Source organism: Schistocerca cancellata, chromosome 10, assembly GCF_023864275.1.
Source record: "Schistocerca cancellata isolate TAMUIC-IGC-003103 chromosome 10, iqSchCanc2.1, whole genome shotgun sequence".
NCBI classification, from domain to species: domain Eukaryota; kingdom Metazoa; phylum Arthropoda; class Insecta; order Orthoptera; family Acrididae; genus Schistocerca; species Schistocerca cancellata.
The window spans coordinates 52,426,341-52,447,762 of record NC_064635.1 but is presented as its reverse complement, the minus strand read 5'-3'; the positions used below and the strand labels follow the sequence as shown (position 1 = coordinate 52,447,762).

General features: G+C 43.7%; 1 protein-coding gene across 1 annotated transcript in view; it reads right to left on the bottom strand.

Moving 5' to 3' along the window:
• The window catches only part of LOC126106685 (luciferin sulfotransferase-like), an 85,059-nt gene extending 72,591 nt beyond the window's left edge, over window positions 1–12,468 (bottom strand). The window contains exons 1-2 of the mRNA XM_049913055.1: window positions 12,404–12,468; window positions 2,213–2,428 (exon numbers count right to left, since the gene is read on the bottom strand). Of these exons, the coding sequence (XP_049769012.1) occupies window positions 2,213–2,414 (202 nt within the window). The 5' untranslated portion in view covers window positions 2,415–2,428; window positions 12,404–12,468. The remainder of the gene's footprint in view (window positions 1–2,212; window positions 2,429–12,403) is intronic.
• Window positions 12,469–21,422: the final 8,954 nt, after the last annotated feature.

Below are 21,422 nucleotides of genomic sequence, written 5' to 3'. Positions count from 1 at the left end.
CCATATAGTCATGTTCTAGTTGTAATCGTTCTAAGAATATTATTGATTAATCAACTGAGTAAGTAAATTTGAAGACTAGTTTGGTCAAAATTAAAGCACCTCCTTAATTGTTTGAGTAATTTGTTTATAGTTTTGTTTAGGAAAGTTGACTAGCCAAATCTTAAAAGATCTGTGTTCTTACCCTTAATCTGTTCCTCAGCTGATTGGAAGTAATGAGAGTTTCGATGGGAATTGTATGGACATTTGTATTATTTAAGTAAAGCTTTACCTGAGTGTATATACCTAGTCATATTCAAATTTCAAGTTTTATAGGTCTTGTTTCGGTTAAAGAAATTTATTTGTTGCTTGTCCAAGTGATCTGGCCTTGTAAGGCAGTCTCCTGTATTATTGTGATTTTATAATTGTAACAAAATATGTAGCAACTACAACGGATTGAAAAATTTCAAAGAAAGGCAGCACGTTTTGTATTATCACGAAATATGGGGGAGAGTGTCACAGAAATGATACAGGAGTTGGGCTGGAAATCATTGAAAGAAAGGCGTTTTTCGTTGCGACGGAATCTACTCACGAAATTCCAATCACCAACTTTCTCCTCCCAATGCACAAATATTTTGTTGACACCGACCTACATAGGGAGGAACGATCACCAAGATAAAATAAGGGAAATCAGAGCTCGTACGGTAAGATACATGTGTTCATTCTTTCCGCGCGCTATACGAGATTGGAATAATAGAGAATTGTGAAAATGGTTCGATGAACCCTCTGCCAGGCAGAGTTTCCAAGTAGATGTAGATGTACATAGGAAGAAATGACCAATCTGGTAAAACATGAGCAATGATAGTCCGGACAGAAAGATTCGGGTGTTAAGTTTTCCCCACGTGCTACTCACAAGGGAACCTCCCCATCGCACCCCCCTCAGATTTAGTTATGAGTTGGCACAGTGGATAGGCCTTGAAAAATTGAACACAGATCAGTCGAGAAAACAAGAAGAAGTTGAGTGGAACTATGAAAAAATAAGCAAAATATACAAACTGAGTAGTCCATGCGAAAGGTAAGCAACATCAAGGATACTCTGAGATCAGGAGCGCCGTGGTCCCGTGGTTAGCGTGAGCAGCTGCGGAATGAGAGGTCCTTGGTTCAAGTCTTCTCTAGAGTGAAAAGTTTAATTTTTTATTTTCAGTTTATGTGACGAACTCTTATGTTTTCATCACTTTTTTGGGAGTGATTATCACATCCGCAAGAAAACCTAAATCGGGCAAGGTAGAAGAGTCTTTTTACCCATTCGCCAAGTGTACAAGTTAGGTGGGTCGACAACATATTCCTGTCATGTTACGCACATATCGTCACCATTGTCGTACAGAATAAATGAGACGTGTTTCCCTGTAGAGGAATCGGTTGACCTATGACCTTGCGATCAAATGTTTTCGGTTCCCATTGGAGAGGCACGTCCTTTCGTCCACTAATCGCACGGTTTTGCGGTGCGGTCGCAAAACACAAAAAAATCAAATGGCTCTGAGCACTATGGGACTTAACATCTATGGTCATCAGTCCCCTAGAACTTAGAACTACTTAAACCTAATTAACCTAAGGACAGCACACAACACCCAGCCATCACGAGGCAGAGAAAATCCCTGACCCCGCCGGGAATCGAACCCGGGAACCCGGGCGTGGGAAGCGGGAACGCTACCGCACGACCACGAGATGCGGGCCGCAAAACACAGACACTAAACTTATTACAGTGAACAGTAAACTTATTACAGTGAACAGAGACGTCAATGAACGAACGGACAGATCATAACTATGCGAAAATAAAGAAAGTAAACTTTTCACTCGAGGGAAGTCTTGAACCAAGGACCTCTCCTTCCGCAGCTGCTAACGCTAACCACGGGACCACGGCGCTCCTGAGTTCACACTGTCTTTGATGTTGCCTATCTTGCACATGGACTACTTTGTTTGTATATTTTGCTTATTTTTTCATAGTTTCACACAACTTCTTCCTTTTTTCTCGATTGATCTGTGTTCAATTTTTCAAGGCCTATCCACTGTGCCAACTCATAACTAAATCTGAGGGGGGTGCGATGGGGAGGTTCCCTTGTCAGGAGTGGTACGGTCTCGAAATAGTCTGGAAGCGGTTAAGTGAAACCTCTGTCAAACGAGTGTGGGCTGCAGAGCACTCGTGCAGAAGTAGATGTGGAGTGCGGCGCCTACTCACCAGACTTGGGGAACGTCACCAGCCACACGTCGTCCGGCCTCACTGCGAAGTCCAGGATCCTGTGAACGTCCCTGGTGACCTTGGACAGCAGGACGCAGCCAGAGGGCTTGAGGCGCACGTGATCGTCGCGGTAGGGGCCTCGCAGGCTCTCGACGTACCTCCGCGCAGCTGGGGAGGTCAGCACCTCGGCTGTCGCCGACATCCTGGAGTCCACTGCTGAGCAAAAGAGGCGGCCCGTCATCCGTATATACTGTCCAGTCCAGACAGTCCTCACGAAAAGTGTCACAGAATAACACACCAAACGCACTCTCTGACAAAAAAGCGAAGCACCTAGAAGACATGGCCCGTTGTCAGTGTATCTTCATACACATACGAGGTGCATTCAAGTTCTAAGGCCTCCGATTTTTTTTCTCCGGGCTGGAAAGAGATAGAAACATGCGCATTGTTTTAAAATGAGGCCACGTTCATTGTCAATACGTCCCAGAGACGGCAACACCGTACGGCAGATGGAATTTTACCGCCAGTGGCGAAAATGAGAACTGTTTTAAATACTTAAAATGGCGACGTTTTCTTTATTTGAACAGCGTGCAATCATTCGTTTTCTGAATTTTACGTGGTGTGAAACCAATTGAAATTCATCGACAGTTGAAGGAGACATGTGGTGATGGAGTTATGGATGTGTCGAAAGTGCGTTCGTGGGTGCGACAGTTCAATGAAGGCAGAACATCGTGTGACAACAAACCGAAACAATCTCGGGCTCGCACAAGCCGGTCTGACGACATGATTGAGAAAGTGGAGAGAATTGTTTTGGGGGATCGCCGAATGACTGTTGAACAGATCGCCTCCAGAGTTGGCATTTCTGTGGGTTCTGTGCACACAATCCTGCATGACGACCTGAAAATGCGAAAAGTGTCATCCAGGTGGGTGCCATGAATGCTGACGGACGACCACACAGCTCCCCGTCTGGCATGTTGCCGAGCAAAGTTGACGCGCAAAGACAGCATGAATGGGACTTTCCTTTCGTCGGTTGTGACAATGGATGAGACGTGGATACCATTTTTCAATCCAGAAACAAAGCGCCAGTCAGCTCAGTGGAAGCACACAGATTCACCCCACCAAAAAAATTTCGGGTAACCGCCAGTGCTGAAAAAATGATGGTGTCCATGTTCTGGGGCAGCGAGGGCGTAATCCTTACCCATTGCGTTCCCAAGGGCACTACGGTAACAGGTGCATCCTACGAAAACGTTTTGAAGAACGAATTCCTTCCTGCACTGCAACAAAAACGTCTGGGAAGGGCTGCGCGTGTGCTGTTTCACCAAAACAACGAACCCGCACATCGAGCTAACGATAAGCAACAGTTTCTTCGTGATAACAACTTTGAAGTGATTCCTCATGCTCCCTACTCACCTGACCTGGCTCCTAGTGACTTTTGGCTTTTTCCAACAATGAAAGGCACTCTCCGCGGCCGCACATTCACCAGCCGTGCTGCTATTGCCTCAGCGATTTTCCAGTGGTCAATACAGACTCCTAAAGAAGCCTTCGCCGCTGCCATGGAATAATGGCGTCAGCGTTGTGAAACATGTGTACGTCTGCAGGGCGATTACGTCGAGAAGTAACGCCAGTTTCATCGATTTCGGGTGAGTAGTTAATTAGAAAAAAGAAATCGGAGGCCTTAGAACTTAAATGCACCTCGTACAATCAGCAGATATGTAAATCAATTATTCAAAAACAGACTTAATCGCATTTATTATTATTATACCGCCAACTGGTTTCAATCCAACGTAGGAGTCATCTTCTAGGCGTTTACACCATTGGTCGACTGCTGGTGGTGTCACTCCTGTCTACATAACGACAGGAAACTATGTAGACAGGAGTAACACCACCAGCAGTCGACCAGTGGTGTAAACGGCCAGAAGATGGCCCCTATGTCGGGATGAAACCGGTTGGCGGTATAGTAATAATAAATGCGATTGAGACTGTTTTTGAATAATTGGGGAGCAAGGAAGGTGCCTCCACGTGTGCATATTGCTTACATGCTACATAGAAGAAAGTAAAATTATATTGATTGGCGACTCCATGGAGTGTCCTGTGCACCACGACCAGATAATGGATATACTTGGAAGGAGTGACAGCATTGGTCGTATTTTTTGTTTTATTAACCGCAAAATCGATTTTCGGTCACTTAGTGACCATCCTCAGTGCTGTAATATACAATTTAAATTGGTAGGCACTGGTGTCAACAAGCCTACCAATTTAAATTGTATATTACAGCACTGAGGATGGTCACTAAGTGACCGAAAATCGATTTTGCGTTTAATAAAACAGAAAAATACGACCAATGCTGTCTCTCCTTCCAAGAAAGTAAAATGCCGACGCTCCCCGGAAACGTTGCCCAATCGGACAACGGCCAAACCTTCCACCACCAGAAACCAATGCAATCAAAAGCCAAAAACAAAAACAGGCCCTCTTCAGGGCCAACCCTGACGATCGTCAGCCTAAACGTCGAGGGAATCACCAAGAATAAAGAGGATGTAATATCGCAACTATGCCAATCAGAAAAGTGGGATGTACTGTGCCTGCAGAAACGCATAGAGATGAAACAGCAAACAGACCCAATACAAAAAGGAATGCACTTGGCAGTAGAAGCACCTCACAGAAGGTATGGGAGCGCAATCTTTTACCAGACCCGAGATGCTGCTCTCTTCCACGAGTAAGACAACCACCAACAACATTGAAGTGTTAGCCATAGAGAGTGGATCATTTACAATATGCTCCATATATAAACCCCCCAGCCAGAACTTACACATTTCATCGCCAGAAAGCTTCAACAACCACACTTCATTGTGAGCGACTTTAACAGCCACAGCACCACCTGGGGCTACGACGAGACAGACGCCAATGGTCAGCTGCTAGAACAATGGGCTGAGACAAATAACCTCTCACTTCTCCAAGACCCCAAGCTCCCCTGCTCCTTCAACAGCAAAATTTGGAAGCGAGGTTACAATCCCAATATTCGCTTCGTCAGCCAGAGCATCTACAACACCTGCTGCAAAAGAGTATAGGATGCAATCCCAAAGACACAACATCGACTTATTGGAATCCAAGTCTACCCAACAATCAAAACAACCAAAATACCTTTCCGTAGGAGATTCAACTTAAAAAGGCCATGTGGTCAGAATATTCCCAAGCACTGGATGAGGAATTAGCCAGTCTGACCCAACACCAAATAATTATCTTATCTTTGTTGAGACTTTGCGAAAGGTATCTAGTCGCTATACTCCTAGGGGCTGCAGACAACACTATATCCCAGGGCTCTCAAATGCCTCAAAGGACATCCTGGAGAAGTATCAAGTATTGTTCGTGGAAGACCCATTCAGCGACGAAAGCATCATCTGCGGCACAGCTTTAATGTCAGCCCTCAGCGAGGCACGCGAGAAGAAGTGGATAGCAACCCTAGAAAGAATGGATATGTAGCAAAATAGCCTGGAACCTGATTAAGAAACTGGATGGTGACCCAAGACTAAGCAAGGCCCCGACCAACGTAACTCCAAACCAGGTGGCCAACCAACTCCTTCTAAACGGCATGTTCAACTCCAAACGTCAGAAAATTAAAATCACACGCCTGCTGCCAACGGAAAACACCAACTTCCAGAAACCATTTACCATGAGAGAGTTGAACAATGGCATAAATACCATGAAGAATGGGAAAGCCCCTGGGTTTGATGATATTTGCGTGGAACAGATTAAAAACTTTGGCCTTGGCGCCAGGGACTGGATACTTGGATTTTTTAACGTGTGCCGTGAAACCTTTCAAATCCCGAAACTGTGGAGGAAGTCAAAAATGGTGGCTCTCCTTAAACCTGGGAAGGACCCAGAGTCTCCGAAGAGCTATCGACCCATAACCCTTCTCTGCCACCTGTTTAAGCTCTATGAAAGATTGATCCTCAACAGAATAGAGAAGATCGTTGACTCGAAGCTAATTCCACACCAAGCAGGTTTTAGACCTGGGAAGTCCTGTACCAGTCAAATTCTGGCATTGACGGAACATATCGAGGATGGATTTGAGAATAAACTAATCACCGGGCTGGCACTAGTCGACAGTGCTGCCTATGATACAGTAGATCACCGGACACTACCGCATAAAACCTACGAGACCCTGAAAGACTACCACCTAGTCAAGATAATCGAATCCCTGCTCCAAAATAGACAGTTCTTCGTAATGCTTGAAGGGGAAAAAGAGTCGATGGTGGAATCAGAAAAATGGGCTCGCCCAAGGGAGCGTGCTGGCGCCAATCCTATTCAACATAAATACAAATGACCAACCAACTCCAGACAAAACCAAAACTTTTGTATATGCAGACGACCTGGCAATAACAGTTCAAGGCAACATGTTTGAAGCCATCGAGGAGAAACTGGAAACCGCCCTTTCTACAATGTCAACCTACTACAAAAAGAATTCTCTAAAACCCAATCCCTCCAAAACTCAAGTGAGTGCATTCCATCTGAACTCGAGGCAGGCAAAGTACAGGACCATGTTACCTGGGATGGGACATTACTATAACACACACATACTCCCACCTACCTTGGCGTCGTGCTGGACAGAACATTGACATACAAATATCATTGCGAAAAAACACGCAAAAAAGTAGAAGCACGAAATTCCCTAATAAGAAACCTGTCCAATAGCAAATAGGGTGCCAAACCTACCGTGGTCAGAACTTCAGCCCAAGCTCTGTGCTTCTCAACTGCCGAATATGCCTGCCCGGTATGGTGCAGATCCGCCCACGCAAAAAAGGTAGATATTAGCTTGAATTAAACATGCAGGATAGTGACAGGCTGCATGAAACCAGCCCCCATAGAAAATCTTCACAGGACCGCAGGTTTCACAAACCCTGACTCACGTAGGAAAGCCCATGAACATACCGAGAAGCTAAAACAAACCTTTGATGCCCGTCACTCAATATTTGGCCTAGAGTGTGGCCACAGCAGACTCAAATCCAGACGCCAAGTTGCGCCTTAGATGAGCCCCCCCATCTACTATCCACTACGAGAGGGCCCACCAAGCGGCGTTTCTGGTGATTGGAAAACCTGGAGAATGCTTAACAGCATCAGAACTGAGGTGGCTCCTGTGAAATCTAATCTGATCAAATGGGGTTTGTTGGACGAAAAGACAAATGCGACTACGGCACTCGACAGGACATGGAACATCTACAATGCCCTGCCTGCCCCCACAGATGCACCCTCGACGATCTATGGCTGGCTAAAGAAGAAGCATTGGACATTGCCCAATACTGGGCAAACAAATTGTAGTTTCCAGACACGAAAAAGTAAAGTAAGTTTGAATAATTGATTAATCATACTAATCGCCGCTTCATCTCCACAACCATGTTGTCCAAAAAGGTATGTAAACGATTAAGAAATAAGCAAAGATCGTCCGAACAGGCCATGAAGGCCAAATGGTAGAGACGGGCTGCATGTCATCCTGAGCCCTCAGGCGTCACCAGGTGAAGATTCGGAGGGGCCCGTGGTCAGCACACCACTCTCCCGGCTGTTGTCAGTTTTCATGGCTGGTGCTGCTGCTTCTCTGTCATGCACCTCCTCAATTGGCCTCACGAGGGCTGAGTGCACTCCACTTGAGAACAGCACTCGGTAGATCCAGACAGTGACCAATCCAAGTGATAGTCAAGCCTGACAGTGCTTATCTTTGGTGATCTGACGGTTCTGGTGCTACCACTGAGACAAGGCTGTTGGTATATAATTGATTAGCGTTGCAATTTTCTGTGACAAGGTAGATCGTCAACCAGAGTGCCTCAGTTTTGTTCATGTTTAGTGTTGTCACTAGGCCTGGTAGTGTATATAAAAGCCATGAACAATGTCACTGCAAAGATCATGGATATGCTGCATACTCACATGAGAAAGCGTTGCAACACCTCACAAAGTTTTAAGGTGCCTCACGTTGGTCTCCATTTGGCCAGCTGGTTTAATCGTGGAATATCCAGATTTGAGAGGCATTTGGATGTGAAAGTGGCCTACGTTGGACTTATGGGAAAATGAGGATAGGCATACTCATAATCTGGGTTCCAGTCGACCATATCTGACTATCGGATGGAGGATGGCTATATGGTGCAAGACAGATAATGTAACCCCATCACATGTGTACATGCCATAAGAGAGCAAGTGATGGACTCGGTGAACATCCTCTACCATACTACTTGTCGGGGGGTAGTAGCAGCTGGACTAGGGAATTACTGTCCCATGGGTAGGCTGCCAGTAACACCACCACACAAACGGCTGCATTTGGAGTGGCACTGTGGCTGGAAACCATGGATTGCTGATGAATGGTGTCACATTGCGTTCAGTGGTGAACCACGGTTCTGCAGTACCCTAAGACAATCTTCGTCGGCCCCATTCTTCCCGTGTTTTGGAGAGCTGTGATGGTTCAAATGGTTCAAATGGCTCTGAGCACTATGGGGCTCAGCATCGGAGGTCATCAGTCCCCTAGAACTTATAACTACTTAAACCTAACTAAAGACATCACACACATCCATGCCCGAGGCAGGATTCGAACCTGCGACCATAGCAACAGCGCAGTTCCGGACTGAAGCGCCTAGAACCGCTCGGCCACAACGGCCTGCAGTATATATGGCATCTGTCCATCCTCGAAGGATGATATTGTAGCATAGTTGGTTCAGACTCCGCAACATCTACTATGGTTGCAAAGTCCCACTCGAGAGTGGCAGTCTCTACTGCAGTTTGGGCACTTGAAATGTGAAGGACTTCACCAGATGCCGCTCTCTCCTGCCGTCTTGCCCTCTCCCTGATGTCTTCCTGCATACGTTCGTTCTCTGCATGCTCAACCCCATTGCGCACAGTTTGCCGCCATTTGATACAATCACCAGCTGTATTTTCCCAATGACTTGGATCGATGCTGACCTCAGTCAGATCTCTCTTGCAGACATCCTTGATGCGAAGATGCGGTCGTCCTACTGGCCTCACACCCTCCCGGAGTTCTCCATACAGCACTTATTTTGGTATTCGCTCAGGACCCATGCGCCTGACATGTCCCAGCCACCTTAGACGTCGGTGGCTCAGGAGTGCATGAATGTTGCTTGTGCTTGCGAGTCGTAATACTTCGGTGTTGGGTCCTCTATCCTCACAAGGGATCTGAAGGGTCCTCCGGAGACAACGGAGATGGAAGCTGTTCAGTCGGGATTCATGTTTAGCAAGAGTTCTCCGTGTTTCACAGCTATACAAAAGGGTGCTAATAACCCAAGCATAATAACCTTGCAATTTAAAACTTTTATCAATTCTGGATTTGGAACACTGCGACTGTCTTGTTAGAGGTTTTAGGATTTACTACAACCAATCGCCGTTTTCTCTTCATTTTTTTTTATTCGTGACCTGTTTCGAATCGCCTGGCGATTCATCATCAGATGATATAATTTAGTTTGGAGTACTGTGGAGGTCGTGCATCTGTGGTAAATATAGAGACGAAAATGTGAGCACTGTATGTGGGAAGTTTGTAAGATTAATTTGATGGTATTACTCACTGTTTTTTATTCTTGTTGCAAGCACTGCTCTGAAAAACATAATGTATGCTTTCCAGTATCATTAAATATCGAGTGAAACAGGCACTTTTCCACCGATGGCGACTCCAAAAATGGTTCAAATGGCTCTCAGGCACTATGGGACTTAACATCTATGGTCATCAGTCCCCTAGAACTTAGAGCTACTTAAACTTAACTAACGTAAGGACAGCACACAACACCCAGTCATCACGAGGCAGAGAAAATCCCTGACCCCGCCGGGAATCGAACCCGGGAACCCGGGCGTGGGAAGCAAGAACGCTACCGCACGACCACGAGCTGCGGATGATGGCGACTCCCACACATTTACAAAATATAAACAAAGCAAAGAGTTTGGTTGTTCTATCCAAAGAGTTTTGTGGAGGCAGAGATTTTCTTTGCTCATTTTTCGTTTTGTGTGGCATTCGTAATAAAATACATATTTATTACATTACTTTCTTTATAAAAATTAGTATTATGTTTTTACATTGCAATTCTTTTCTCTTATGCTATTTACAAAATCTACAACAAAGTATTTAGGACAATATTTCTGGTAGTGAAGTCATGTTTGGCATGTTTCTCATTGTTCTGGTAGTGAAGTTATGTTTGACATGTTTCTCATTGTCCTAACAGTAATAACAATATTCCAAAGGGCTTACAATTTTTCTTGACAAGTGAATTCTTATGACGTTTGATTATTATTTCATAAATGAATCCGGAAATAAACATAACAAACAGCACTAGATTGCATAATTAATAATAGAAATTTTAAATGTGCCAAAGAATTTGTATCTCAAAATAATTTTAACTGTACATTCAAGACTAGTATTTATCGATTATAACATCCTAAATAAAGTAATTCCTTTTCATAAATTAACTTGAAATATAACATAGTGTGTATAAAATTATATGAGAGTTTTCAGAAAAGCAGCTGAGATAATACTGACCCATCTAAAATTCGAAAAATAATTTTGGTATCGGCAACTATTGTCCAGGAAAAGTAATGCTCGAGGAGGATGTCTCGTTACACCATTCCCTCCTAGGCATGGGAAAAACCGACTGCTTAAAACATACCTGTGTTTTAGTTCTGAATAACCGGTATTTTTCTATTTGTTTGGTCTCAGTTACAAGAGGTATTTTTATTTTTTACTAATAACCGGGGAAAATCAAAATATCAATTAGCCATAGCGGCTGTGGTAAAATTTTTCGTTTCTAAAAAAAAAAAAACTTCTTTTAAAGAAAGAGTAATTTTTTCGTGCTTCTATGGTGAACATGGATTTTCCAAACCACATCTGCGAATATTGCGTCTGTTGACTTTTCCACTAAGGTGGAACGTCGCTTCATCGCTAAAAATTACGCGCTGTAGAAATGCGTCACCTTTGCTAGCACATAACCACAAAATGCGGGACGCTTGTCTTTGTTATTGGGGTTGAGAGCTTGCACAAGTTGTAATCGGTAGGGCTTGTACAGCTAACGCCGTCTCAGAACTTCCAAGTTCTCGACTGGCTCTATAGGTAGATCTACTGGGACTGCGCACAAAACTTTCTCGAAACCGTCGGACATCATCCTCTGACACACGCGGTCGGCCTGTGCTTTTTCCTTCGCACACACTCCCAGTCTGTTTAAATTGCTTTTGAGAGCTGGTGGTTCACTACCGAATTTGGTTCTAATTTCCCGCTGCGCTGGAATTGACGACTCACTTTTCGCGAGCTTAAGAACGCAGAAAACCTTCTGCTCTACAGTCTCCATCTCACAACTGACTGTGAAAAGGAATGACGGCCCTGTTGCCGCGGAAACTCTACCGGCCGCTTTGAAAGCATCACCCGCCAAAAACTTTGAAACTTCCTCTTTTCATCAGTATAAAGTTTGTTTCTTTATGGATTTGTACTTGAATACATACGAATTTTTGTAAATGAGTGCACCATTTAGAATAACCCTGTATACCTGCACTTTTTATCGGGAATTTGGATACAATTTATTTTTTCTAACTAAACCAAAAACACTCTTAAGAAATTCAAACGAACAATTTAGATAATGGACGAAATATGCCATTTACCAGGAACAATTACATTAATATTTCAATAATTAATCCAATGACAAACATTTATTGCCCAGTCTGCTCATAAATACTGGTTCTATAATGTGTTCATCTGTTAAGTTGACTCCTTTCACAAAAAGGAAAAAAACATTCTAAGACGAAATTAATTTTTGAGAAGTCACGGAATGCCCTACAAAACTATTTTTTGTTTTAAATTAGCTAAAAAATTTTGGCACCGCTGCTATGACAAATTGATACATTGGTTTTATATCCAGTTATTAGTAAAAAAGAAATATGCCTGCTAAAACCGAGACCAAACAAATACAGAAAAATACCGGTTATTCAGAACTAAAATACCGGTATCAGTTTTAATCGGTTGGCTTTTCACATCCCCAGAGTGGCAGGGGCTACCTTGCCATGGCCTCGGTGTGGCCCTGTTAACACACGAAGAAATTCATGGGAAAGGGGCTTAATAACTCAGGCGAGACTATAAAAAGGGCCGTTTTTAACACGTCTTATAGGTTGCAATAAAAATCCTTCCAAGCAATTCACAGTCATTCAGGGAACATAAATGCAGAAGTAACTCACCTTACTGTGCAATGTAAGAGACAGGTGTCTTATCAGGACCTCTGCCGCTCCACTACAGCTTCCCGGCAGCCTCTAACCGTTTTAGCGGCGTATTTATCACCTCGGCAGTCGCATACGACATCCGGATACACCACGTGTCAGCGAGGACACAGAACGGTTTCTTCCCACGATGATACGCTCGATAAACACGTTGTGTACGACTGAATTGGCGACGGTAAGTGCCGACAACACATCAAAGTACAAGTTCTTTAGTTATCTGTAACGCATACTCATAAATAGTTCGTCACATTGAACGAGATAATGCACAGAGTATCGCAAATAACTGCATCACTCTGGCCGCGGGGCTAGTGAAATGGTTTAGGATGCAAGGAGCCTACTCTCAGTCAAAATTACACAATTTGATTTAACACCATCAATTTACATAAGGTACAGGCTATTAGACAGAGCACATTTAATTATTCAGTTAAGCAAATGGAAATCATTATCAGACCATCTACGATACATCGAAAGCTCCAATATATGAAAAAGGTGCCGCCGGCCGCTGTGACCGAGCGGTTCTAGGCGCTTCAGTTCGGAACCGCGCTGCTGCTACGGTCGCAGGTTCGAATCCTGCCTCGGGAATGGATGTGTGTGATGTCCTTAGGTTAGTTATGTTTAAGTAGTTCTAAGTTTAGGGGACTGATGAACTCAGATGTTAAGTCCCATAGTGCTTAGAGCCATTAGAACCATTTTTGAAAAAGGCGCCAATAAAGGATGTGACAGAGTTCCACCCAAACCAGTACCTAAAGCGACACTGATTATATCATCAACTTAACATCAAAATTTATTTTCAACCCCAACTACATTCTAACTTATTTACAACACCCTTTAAGACATAAAAAAATAAATGACACACCCCAAAGGAATTACCCGAATGATACGGTAATCGGTAGATTTAATGTACATGTACAGAGAAGTAAATGATTACAGTTTCAGAAAATTGGATGGCTTAGTCAAGAGAAAGTGCTTCACAAACTGAGGAAGTCAATAACGGGTTGGTCCACCTGAGTCCCTTATGCAAGTATTTAATCGCCTTGGCATTGACTGAAAGATTTGTTGGATGTTCTCCTCAGAGGTATCTTGCTAAATTTTGTCCAACTGGCACGTTAGATCGTCAAAATCCCGAGCTGGTTAGAGGTCCCTGCCCATAATGCTCCAACTACTCTCAGTTGGGGAGCTGTCTGGGAACCTACTGACCAAGGTAGGGTTTGGTAAGCACAAAGACAAGGAGTAGAAACTCTCACTGTTTGTGCACATGTAAGCCCAGGATGGCATACCATCAAGGATGACAACCAAAGGGGATCTCATATCAAAAGAAATGGCACTCCAGACCATCACTTCTGGCAGTCAGGCCGTATGGCTGGCGGAAGTCATCCAGGTCTTCTGCAGACACGTCTTTGCTGGTCATTGAGGCTCTATTCGAAGTGCGACTCACGCTGATGACAAGTCTACACCAGCCAATGAGATTCCAAGCCGAAGTCGTGTCTGGAGTCGACCCAATCAGCGTTGGGATGCCAACATGACTGTCACCCGAAAGCCAGGAATGATGATCTAGGGCACCACTTCTTTTCAGAGCAGGATACCTTTGGTTGTCATCCGTGATACCCTTAGAGCACAGTAGTACAACGATGATCTTGTACGCCCCGTTTTGTTGCCCTCCATGGCAATCCATCCTGGACTTACATTTCAGGAAAATAATGTCCGCCCGCAAATGGCGGGAGTTTCTACTGCTTATCTCCGTCCTTACCAAACCTGACTTTGGCCAGCAAGTTCGCCAGATTCTCCCCAGTCGAGAACTTTTGGAGCATTTGGTCAGTACCCTCCAACCAGCTCAGGATTTTGACGGTCTAACGCCAACGTTGGACAGAATTTGGCATGATATCCCTCAGGATGACATCCAACAACTCTCTCAATTGACGTCAAGCTGTAAGGACGGGTCTAGCGTCTCCCCCAGTCGAGAACTTTTGGAGCATTTGGTCAGTACCCTCCAACCAGCTCAGGATTTTGACGGTCTAACGCCAACGTTGGACAGAATTTGGCACGATATCCCTCAGGATGACATCCAACAACTCTCTCAATTGACGTCAAGCTGTAAGGACGGGTCTAGCGTCTCCCCCAGTCGAGAACTTTTGGAGCATTTGGTCAGTACCCTCCAACCAGCTCAGGATTTTGACGGTCTAACGCCAACGTTGGACAGAATTTGGCACGATATCCCTCAGGATGACATCCAACAACTCTCTCAATTGACGTCAAGCTGTAAGGACGGGTCTAGCGTCTCCCCCAGTCGAGAACTTTTGGAGCATTTGGTCAGTACCCTCCAACCAGCTCAGGATTTTGACGGTCTAACGCCAACGTTGGACAGAATTTGGCACGATATCCCTCAGGATGACATCCAACAACTCTATCAATTGACGTCAAGCTGTAAGGACGGGTCTAGTGTCGTGCTTGGCTATCTCAGTTGGTAGAAAGGCAAAGGTCCCGAGTTCGAGTCTCAGTCCGGCACACAGTTTTAATCTGTCAGGAAGTTTCATATCAGCGCACACTCCGCTGCAGAGTGAAAATCTCATTCTGGAAGCTGAATAATTGTTTGCATAACTGCCAGAGGTGTACCAACGTGTTTTTGACTTGCTTAATTAGTGAAACACTTCCTCCTGAATAAATCATATATTTTTTCTGAAATTGTAATCATTTGTTCGTCTGTACACGTACGTCATGTCTGCCGATTTCCATCCCATTCGGATGATTCCTTCGTGGTGCGTCTTTTCGTTTGTCTTAGAGTGTATTTAAGAGCACAATTTAGCAGCAAAATTATTTAAAGGGGCGCAACAACTTGGACCGTAAGTCGCTATTAAGAAACTACTTTACAGCCGCTAATAAAAGGATACTTTGGCTTCAAAAAAACAAGACTGGACAATATAATGTCAAAAGGTATTGAAAGACGCCCATTGATGTGTTGGTTACTGAGGGAGTCAGCACCAACAGAAACAAGGGCGCAGAGAAATTGCGATGGGCAGTGGCAGGAAATCAAAATGATCTGTACATAACACTTACAGATTAGTAGAAAATTTTATTTTTAAATAGGAAAGTAACAAAACTCTCGTTCTGAGATGACTTGATGTGCTTCCTGTTCCTCCTACATGCAATTACTTTTACACACTATTAGTATTTGCAGAACACAGGCTAAGTATCGCCTACCTATTACTCAGTACTGATGCTCTCGAAGTCTGCGACCGAACTCGGACCGACCAGCGGTGGGCGGCTGCTTAAGTCAGCGTTGACAGGGGGCGCTGAACCCTGTCTCGCTGGAGGTGTGGCACTGCCCACTCTTTCAATTGGCTCGCGGTGTCAGCGCCTTCTTGATGACGTTCCGCGGCGCTGCGCTGGTCGGTGTTTGGTCGATGCTTTGGGACTGCACACCCACAGTAAGGCAGCGCAGCATCAAAAGACCTCAATGCTAAATCAACCAACGTAATAAAAAACCTATTTTACAGGCTCCACTAATTAGGACAAACACTGTACCGTTCCATGGAATTAAACTTAGAAAAGACACAGATTAAATTACAACCCACGTCTTATGTCGACTCAGAATGTCAACGTCTGTCAGAATTTTTTTCCTAGCAGGCAGTTACGTTTGACACCTGTCGCAATCGGACGTCCCACTAGTTTTGCATGGACATAGTAAGAACAATTGAATTTTAGAGCTCTAAAACAGAAATTAATTGGCCAAGTGCGACTATCACTCGCGCTCTGAGGTTTCTGTACAAACTTAACACTGCATATAGACAGTTCTGCAATCCCTCGAATGGACACTCTACGATTTTCGCCTGTTATCGATACTGGCAAGATATTGTTCGAGAGGATTCCAAGAATTTCGAGAATGTTTTAATTTTAGGTTTAAATTTTTGGTTTAATTTCGAATTTGCTACTGTAAAAACCGAGAAAAGGGGTCATAACAGACGGACAACTGGATTACAAATGCCAAATTTTTTTCGTCTGATGCGATTACAAATTAACAATTTTCGGATTTATTTCTTTAAATGTACTGTGAAACCTTGTTCCTTGGCAAATTTCATGATTGTGGGTCATTGGGAAGTGCCGTACAGGCTTTCATCTGCATCTGCATGGATACACTGCAAATCACATTTAAGTGCCTAGCAGAGGGTTCATCGAACCACCTTCACAATAATTCATGAGTGAGTTTGCGAGTATCAAAATACGTGACATAAATGACCTTGTCTTTCGATTGCACTGAATTAAAAGCTTAAATGTCTTAGACTGTCAAGGTATCGTAGACCTCAGTACGACATAAATAAAAGCTTGCTGCGTCTCTTCGTTTATGAGAAAAAGGTTTCTTATCAGTCGGACTGACAGACAGACAGACCATGTTACAGACAGATAACAATGTGTTCCTATAAAGTTTCAGCTTTTACCGATCGACGTACAGTACCTCAAAAACAGTGTTACCACACGCACATTAACACCTTAAAAACACCCACATGTCATTTTGAAATAAGGAAACTGCTTTGCATATTTGTTGTTGTTGTGGTCTTCAGTTCAAAGACTACTTTGATGCAACTCTTCATGCTACTCTATCTTGTGCAAGCATCTACATCTATTGCAACCAACATCCCTCCGAATCTGCTTAGTGTATTCATCTCTTGGTCTCTCTCTACGATTTTTACCCTCCACGCTGCCCTCCAATACCAAATTGGTGATCCATTGATACCTCAGAATGTGTCCTACCAACCGATCTCTACTTTTGGTCAGGTTGTAACACAAATTCCTCTTCTCCCCAATTCTCTTCAGTACCTCCTCATTAGTTACGTGACCTACTCGTCTAATCTTAAGCATTCTTTTGTAGCACCACATTTCAAAAGCATCTGTTCTATTCTTGCCTAAACTATTTCTCATCCATGTATCACTTCCATGCATGGCTACACACTCCTTCAGAAACGCTTCTCTTGGCACTGCCAGTCTACATTTCATATCCTCCCTATTTCGACCGTCGTCAGTTATTTTGCTTCCCCAATATCAAAAATCGTTTACTACTTTAAGTGTCTCATTTCCTAATCTAATTCCCATGGGACCACCTGATTTAAAGCGATTACATTCCATTATCCTCGTTTTGCTTTTTTATGTTCATTTTACAGGGTGTTTCAAAAATGACCGGTATATTTGAAACGGCAATAAAAACTAAACGAGCAGCGATAGAAATACACCGTTTGTTGCAATATGCTTGGGACAACAGTACATTTTCAGGCAGACAAACTTTTGAAATAACAGTAGTTACAATTTTCAACAACAGATGGCGCTGCGGTCTGGGAAACTCTATAGTACGATATTTTCCACATATCCACCATGCGTAACAATAATATGGCGTAGTCTCTGAATGAAATTACCCGAAACCTTTGACAACGTCTCTGGCGGAATGGCTTCACATGCAGATGAGATGTACTGCTTCAGCTGTTCAATTGTTTCTGGATTCTGGCGGTATACCTGGTCTTTCAAGTGCCCCCACAGAAAGAAGTCACAGGGGTTCATGTCTGGCGAATAGGGAGGCCAATCCACGCCGCCTCCTGTATGTTTCGGATAGCCCAAAGCAATCACACGATCATCGAAATATTCATTCAGGAAATTAAAGACGTCGGCCGTGCGATGTGGCCAGGCACCATCTTGCATAAACCACGAGGTGGTCGCAGTGTCGTCTAAGGCAGTTTGTACCGCCACAAATTCACGAAGAATGTCCAGATAGCGTGATGCAGTAATCGTTTCGGATCTGAAAAATGGGCCAATGATTCCTTTGGAAGAAATGGAGGCCCAGACCAGTACTTTTTGAGGATGCAGGGATGATGGGACTGCAACATGGGGCTTTTCGGTTCCCCATATGCGCCAGTTCTGTTTATTGACGAAGCCGTCCAGGTAAAAATAAGCTCCGTCAGTAAACCAAATGCTGCCCACATGCATATCGCCGTCATCAATCCTGAGCACTATATCGTTAGCGAATGTCTCTCGTGCAGCAATGGTAGCGGCGCTGAGGGGTTGCCACGTTTGAATTTTGTATGGATAGAGGTGTAAACTCTGGCGCATGAGACGATACGTGGACGTTGGCGTCATTTGGACCGCAGCTGCAACACGGCGAACAGAAACCCGAGGCCGCTGTTGGATCACCTGCTGCACTAGCTGCGCGTTGCCCTCTGTGGTTGCTGTATGTGGTCGCCCTACCTTTCCAGCACGTTCATCCGTCACGTTCCCAGTCCGTTGAAATTTTTCAAACAGATCCTTTATTGTATCGGTTTTCAGTCCTTTGGTTACATTAAACCTCGGTTGAAAACTTCGTCTTGTTGCAACAACACTGTGTTCTAGGCGGTGGAATTCCAACACCAGAAAAATCCTCTGTTCTAAGGAATAAACCATGTTGTCTACAGCACACTTGCACGTTGTGAACAGCACACGCTTACAGCAGAAAGACGACGTACAGAATGGCGCACCCACAGACTGCGCTGTCTTCTATATCTTTCACATCACTTGCAGCACCATCTGTTGTTGAAAATTGTAACTACTGTAATTTCGAAAGTTTGTCCGCCTGAAAATGTACTGTTGTCCCAAGCATATTGCAACAAACGGTGTATTTCTATCGCTGCTTGTTTAGTTTTTATTGCCGTTTCAAATATACCGGTCATTTTTTAAACACCCTGTATATCCTCCTTTCAAGATACTGTCCATTCTCTTCAACTGCTCTTCCAGGTCCTTTGCTGTCTCTGACAAAATTGCACTGTCATCGGCAAACCTCGAAGTTTTTATTTCTTCTCCATGGATTTTAATTCCTACTCCAAATTTTTCTATTGTTTCCTTTACTGCATGCTGAATATATAGATTGAATAACATCGGGGATAGGATACAACCTTGTCTCATTCCCTTGCCAACCACTGCATCCCTTTCATGCCCCTCGACTCTTATAAGTACCATGTGGTTTCTCTACAAATTGTAAATAGCCCTTTTCTCCCTGTACTTTACCCCTGCCACATTTAAAATTTGGAAGAGAGTATTCCAGTCAACAGTGCCAAAAGCTTTTTCTAAGTCTACAAATGTAGAAACGTAGGTTTGCCTTTCCTTGACCTACCTTCTATGAGAGGCCGTAGGGTCAATACTGCATCGTGTGTTCCTACATTTCTCCAGAATCCAAGCTGATCTTCCCTGACGTCGGTTTCTACCAATTTTTCCATTCTTCTGTAAAGGATTACGTGTTAGTATTTTGCAGCCATGACTTATTAAACTGACAGTTCCATAATTTTCACATATCTCAGTCCCCTCTTTCTTTGGAATTGGGATCATTATATTCTTCTTGATGACTGAAGGTATTTCGCCTGTCTCATACATCTTGCTCACCAGATGGAAGTGTTTTGTCAAGGCTGGCTCTCCCATGGCTATCAGTTGCTCTAACGGAATGTTGTCTACCCCTGGGGCCTTGTTTCGACTTAAGTCTTGTAGTGCTTTGTCAAGTTCTTCTCGCAGTATCGTATCTCCCTTCGCATCTTAGACTATGTCCCCTCCCGTTTCCATGAGATTGTCCCCAAGTGTATCTCCCTTGTATAGATCCTCTAAATACTCCTTCCACGTTTCTGCTTTCCCTCCTTTGCCTAGAATTGGTTTTCCATCTGAGCTCTTGATATTCATGTAGGTGGTTCTCTTTTCTCCTAAGGTCTCTTTAATTTTCCTCTAGGATGCATATATCTTACTCTTATTGATACGTGCTTCTACAACCTTACTTTTCTCCTCTAGCCATTCCTGTTTAGCCATTTTGCACTTCCTGTCAATGTCATTTTTTAGACGTTTGTATTCCCTAGCGCATGCGTCATTTGTTGCATTTATATATTTTCTCCTTTTCTCTATTTCATTCAATACATCTTGTGTTACCCAAGGATTTTTACTATCCCTCGTCTTTTTATCTACTTGATCCTTCGCTGCCTTCACTATTTCATCTCTCAAAGCCGCCCATTCTTTCTTATTGTATACCTTTCCCCTGTTCTTATCAGTCGTTCCCTAATGCTCTCTCTGAAACTCTCTACAACCTCGAGTTCTTTCAGTTTACCCAGCTCCCATCTAATTAAATTCATGCCTTTTTGCAGTTTCTTCAGTTTTAATCTGCCGTTCATAACCAATAAATTGCAGTCAGAGTCCACATCTGCCCCTGGAAATTTCTTACAATTTGAAACCTGGTTCAGAAATCTCTGTCTCACCTTTATATAATCTACCTGAAATCTTCCGCTGTCTCCACGTATCTTCCACATACTCAACCTTCTCTCATGCTTCTTAAACCAAGTGTTAGCTATGATTATGTTATGGTCTGTGCAAAATTATACCATGCGGCTTCCTCTTTCATTCCTTTCCCCCAGTCAGTTTTCATCTACTACTTTTCCTTCTCTTCGTTTTCCTACTATCGAAATCCAGTCCGCCATGGCTATTAAATTTTCGTCTCCCTTCACTACCTGAATAATTTCTTTTACCTCATCATATATTTCCTCAATCTCCTCCTCATCTCAGAGCTAGTTGGCATATAAACTTGTACTACTGTGATGGGTGTGGGCTTCCTGTCTGTCTTGGCTACAATAATGCGTTCAGTATGCTGTTCATAGTAGCTTATCCATGTTCCTGTTTTTCTAATCATTATTAAACCTACTCCTGCATTATGCCTATTTGATATTGTATTTATAGCCATGTGTTCACCTGATTAGAAGTCCTGTTCCTCCTGCCACCGAACTTCACTAATTCCCACTATATCTAACCGTAACCGATCCATTTTCCTTTTTAAATTTTCTAACCTACCTACCCGTTTAAGGGATCTGACATTCCCCACTCCCATCTGTAGAACTCCAGTTTTGTTTCTTCTGATGATGATGTTCTCGTCATTAGTCCCTGCTCTGACCTAAGAGTGGGTGGCCATTTTGCCTCCGGAATATTTTACCCAACAGGATGCCATCAT